At 44.3% G+C, this 4,786-nt stretch overlaps 1 protein-coding gene across 1 annotated transcript in view; it reads left to right on the top strand.

Annotated features, from left to right (window-relative positions):
* Window positions 1-4,786, top strand: part of Pcsk2 (proprotein convertase subtilisin/kexin type 2) — a 252,247-nt gene that overhangs the window by 226,594 nt on the left and 20,867 nt on the right. The window contains exons 9-10 of the mRNA XM_021150157.2: window positions 1,057-1,272; window positions 3,557-3,657. Of these exons, the coding sequence (XP_021005816.1) occupies window positions 1,057-1,272; window positions 3,557-3,657 (317 nt within the window). The remainder of the gene's footprint in view (window positions 1-1,056; window positions 1,273-3,556; window positions 3,658-4,786) is intronic.

Consider the following 4,786-nt stretch of genomic DNA (forward strand, 5'->3'; position numbering starts at 1 on the left):
TCCTGTGGCGGGTGTTGTGGGTAGCTGGAGAGTGTCAGCCGACCCTGCGCCCCAGCTGCCCCGGTGCTTTTCTGACCGGAAGAGCGTCTCTCACATTCTAATGGGCAAATCAACACATGAAGCCAGTCAGGCCCCAAGGGGTAGAAAATAGACCCCCTTCTCCTCTTGGGGAAAAATAACCCTGCAACATCATATTACAAAGGGCATCAATACCTGGAATTGTGCAAGTAGAGGCCACAGTAACATCCCCTACCAATGTGTTTCTTTGTGTCAAGGTTGCTTAGCTGTCTGGCAGCCTGCTCAGGAACTGGTAAGGGAGGGTTACCCAGGTATTTTGCCCTAATCTGAACCCGGATATAGGTCCCTCCACAACTCGTGCAGAAACCATGTTTCTCCTCTGCCTTGGTTTCTGAGAACAGTCACCTGTCTTAATGGAGTCTTTCAGCTGTATAGATTTACCAAGAATCTGAAGACAATTCCTAGTTTATAGTCAAACAATTACTTGTGGACTTATTGACACACTCAGTCACAGGTTAATTAATTCCCAGCCCTGTTAGAAGAAATTCAGAATGCCACTTCTCTTTGTCAAGAGGCAGACAAACCTTGGAGGCAATCCAGCCCTTTGTTTTTTAATGACATCTCACCTTAAACCACTGAATCACAGACCCCTGGTGGCCTCACAAAGGCCAGCTTCCTCTGTCTCTCTGCCCCCCCCCCAACCCCGCAACTCTTACTCTATCTTTCCCTCCCCTCCCTCTCTTTCACCCCTCCCTTTAAGGTGCTGCTTCCAGCTTTTGCTAACCTCCTATTCTCAACTACAATTATAAATTCTGGTGATTTTATCTCATTCTAAGCAATAATATCATTCCTATGAGCTCCCATCAGAAGAACAATTTCTGGCCAGGTAAAATGAGGTTGGTTATTTAAGCTGCATTAGCTCAAATCTTGACCCCGCCTAAGCCAGAACCTTACCTGGGCAGGAAACCCTCCCTGAATCCCTGCAGTACCTGGTTCCTCCATGCTGGGCTTAGCACCATATCTTCCTTCCTCTACCAGGGCCGTGGGGGCAAAGGCAGCATCTATGTGTGGGCTTCTGGGGATGGTGGCAGCTACGATGACTGCAATTGTGACGGCTATGCTTCAAGCATGTGGACCATCTCCATCAACTCAGCCATCAATGATGGCAGGACTGCCTTGTATGATGAGAGTTGCTCTTCCACCTTAGCATCCACCTTCAGCAATGGGAGGAAGAGGAATCCTGAGGCTGGTGTGGTAAGTGTAAGCTATTGCCTGACCAGCTTCCTTGTGAACAGGAGCCCCTCTATCGCAGGCTCATCTCCCAACCCCCTCCCTTTCTATTGATAAATTATCACGACTTCTCAGGAAGACATTCTATGTCCAAGTGTACTTTACCAAGGTAGAGACCTACCCTCTGCAGGTGAGAAGCAAGATCGTGTGATGAGCCTTTTCTAGTTCATTTCCTATAGATTTCCTTGTTTTGGCATACAAGTGATGATGAGCTCTGGTTTATCAATAAGTTTCCTTGGCATGTCACTTGCGAGAATAACAATAATGGTAAGAACTGAGGCATTGTATCACAAGTCCCAAGAAAACACCCCAGTAAGAAGTAAGAAATGCCACCAGGCTAGGAATGAGGCTGCAAAGGGTAGAACGCTTGCCCTAACATATACTTCAGCCTGAGTTGGATCCCCAGTATAAAATAATAATAATAATAATATCCATAAGTGACTTATCTGATTCCTAAAGGTGAGCAGCAGCACAGTTGTGTATTTTTTCAGGGTGAGAAAGTGTGAGTTTATCATATTATAAAAGAGGTCCAAGATTTTTAAAACACAAATTAAGAGTCACAGGGTGCACTCATTCATATTCTCTCCCTCCCCCCACCCCGCCCCCTCTCTGTCATCACCCCAGAGGAAACCATCTTCCTCCAGAGCAACTGGTGAAATAGTAAATTATGCCCCCAACCCCCAGCTACAGAGCACAATAGCACTTTAAGGATTTCTCCCTCTCTTGCTGCCTTGCTCACATTCCAGTCTTTCCTCGGTCTTCTATGCTAGGCATTTGACATACGATTAAAAGTCACGGATAAGCTACATCTTGGCTGGCCTTCCACTGCCATTGAGACTCCTCGACAGAAGAGGACAGGAGCTTGGAACACAGACATTATTACCATTAGGGTTTCAACACCACACTTTCCTCTGGTCTTTCAGCCTTGGCCAGTCAGCTCCATAGATAATAGAAGAGAAAGAAACCTTCTGCCTAGAAGAGGTGTACCCCTTAACTACTAATCCCTCTGTGCCCCTCCTAAGATTCATGGAGAGGATATGCCAGTTCCTTTCAAGCAGCATGGGACTTCAGTGCCTCTGACTCATCCAGAGCCAAACAGAAAGGGACAGTGGCAGGCAGCCCCCAACCTGTTCTGTGCGTGGTACCTCCCTCTAGCTTCTAGGAGCCTGGCCCTTACCCAAAGGTCCCAAGTGTCTTCAGCCCTTATCTAAGACCCTTGTTGTACTTGCCTAGAGAAGACCCCTTTATCTGATATTGTAATTTTCCCAATAGACACCTTTATTCCCAATCCTTTATTCCTCAAAATAATATGCTCTCTTAGCTGGATGGTGGTGATGCACACCTTTAAGTCTAACACTTGGGAGGCAGAGGTAGGTGGATCACTGAGTTTGAAGCTAACCTAGTCTACTGAGTGAATTCCAGGACAGCCAAAGCTACACAGAGAAGCCCTGCCTCAAAAAAATTAAATTTAGATAGATAGATAGATAGATAGATAGATAGATAGATAGATAGATAGATAGATAGATATAATAGCTTTCTGGAGCAGTATTCTCCACCTTCCTAATGTTATGACCCTTTAATACAGTTCCTCATTTTGTGGTGACCCCCAACCATATAATTATTTTTGTTGCTACTTCATAACTGTAATTTTGCTAGTGTTATGAATCATAATGTAAATATGTGATATGCAGTATACCTAATATGCGACCCCCAAGGGGGCCACAAGCCACAGGTTGAGAATGGTTGCTACATAGGGAAAATTTCTGTGGTTTATACATGATCTCAATGGGAACTCCAGCTCCCAATAATATTGAAAATGAAATTGTTCTCATTTCAAAAAAGTCTTTTAACACTCAGGTATCCACGTCTTCCCCTGGACACAGCTTGGAGGTAACCAGCACACACCAGGGTTTCAAACATGACTCAGAATCTCTTTGTAAGTTTTAGATAGAGAGGAATATTTGTTTTGAATAACCTAACCTTCCTATGTATCCTTCAGATATCTGGTCTACTTTGGGGATACCACTTTCCCTTCTGGAAGAGAAAACTATTAACACAAGTCATGACATCTCATGATAGACTCATGATGAAAGTCCAAAAGCCAAGCTCAGTGCAACCCAAATCACCATTGACTATGGGCTGCTCAAAATAATTTAAATAAGACAAATGGATTCTACCCTGATCCTACCTTGTCAGGAGTACAAACAGTGTGGTTTTTTCATTCAGTATTCCATATCTTCTCTTGCAGGCTACCACAGACTTGTATGGCAACTGTACTCTGAGACATTCTGGGACATCTGCAGCTGCTCCAGAGGCAGCTGGCGTGTTTGCATTAGCTTTGGAGGCTAAGTATGTTTCACCTTGGAGCTGGAAACCCAGCTCTGAAGGGTAGACTAGTGTGTGTGTGTGTGTGTGTGTGTGTGTGTGTGTGTGTGTGTTTCCACCCACATGCAGGTGTCCACAGAGACAGGAATGGATATGAGCACCTAGAAAGTCAAGGCTAATGGATTCAGATAGACATTTTTAAAAGGCCCTCGGTCCTTAAATGACACCCAGTCATATGCATACATCGTAAAATGGAATGCCTGAAAGAGCAGAAGGCTCCAACACCCACAGCACAAATCAACAATGTACCACCAAAATACAGGACAAATGCATCTCTTCCTTCGTGAAACCCTCCTTTCTATTCTGTGAGTTACACAGCTATTTTATGCCTGCTCTCAGTCAGCTAGATGAAGGAACAACTACCAAGGTTGTTCCTATACAATGAATCCACTTCTCTGCACCAAGACAAAGCAGGTAAAGCCATGCAGAATCAGCCAGGAAACAGGCTTTACTGGGAAGCCCTCTAGGTGGCAGATAAGAGATCATTTCCTATGTTCTAACAGCCTATGGAGAGGCCACGTGTGACTCCTCCTGGATGTAGCTCAGATTTAAGCATCATCGGCAATACCTGTAGGGATCCTTCTCTGAGAAATCAGAGGCTGGACTTACATTCTGGAGTATGCCTTGCCCTCCAGAAATTATACTACTATACTCACAGATTATATGGGGGAGTTCAGAGAATGGATCACCCAGCAACTTGTGAGAAGTTGGATTCAGGCTTCTCAGGTAGGGGAGTTACGTTCCCATCCTTGTCAGAAGTTGCTAGGTAACCAGTTTCTAGCATCAGTATCCAGGCAGACTTGCTTGTCTCTCTCCGAATATTCACTACGCTCTCTGATCTGCAAAAGAAGCAAGAGTTGAGGAGGCACAGTGGTGCAGGCTGGAAGTCCCAGCTCTCAGGAGGCTGCAGCAGGGTAATATGGAATTTGAGGCCAGCTTGGGCTACATAGAGAGACTCTGACTCAAAAAAGAACAAAAATAAAAAACAAACAAACAGATAACCAAAAAAAAAAAAAAAAAAAAAACAAAAAAAAAAAAAAAAAAAAAAAAAAAAGACATTCATTGTTCCCTTTCTGTCTAAATGTTGATTTTT

This window comes from Mus caroli, chromosome 2 (assembly GCF_900094665.2).
Source record: "Mus caroli chromosome 2, CAROLI_EIJ_v1.1, whole genome shotgun sequence".
In the NCBI taxonomy this organism is placed as follows: Eukaryota; Metazoa; Chordata; class Mammalia; order Rodentia; family Muridae; genus Mus; species Mus caroli.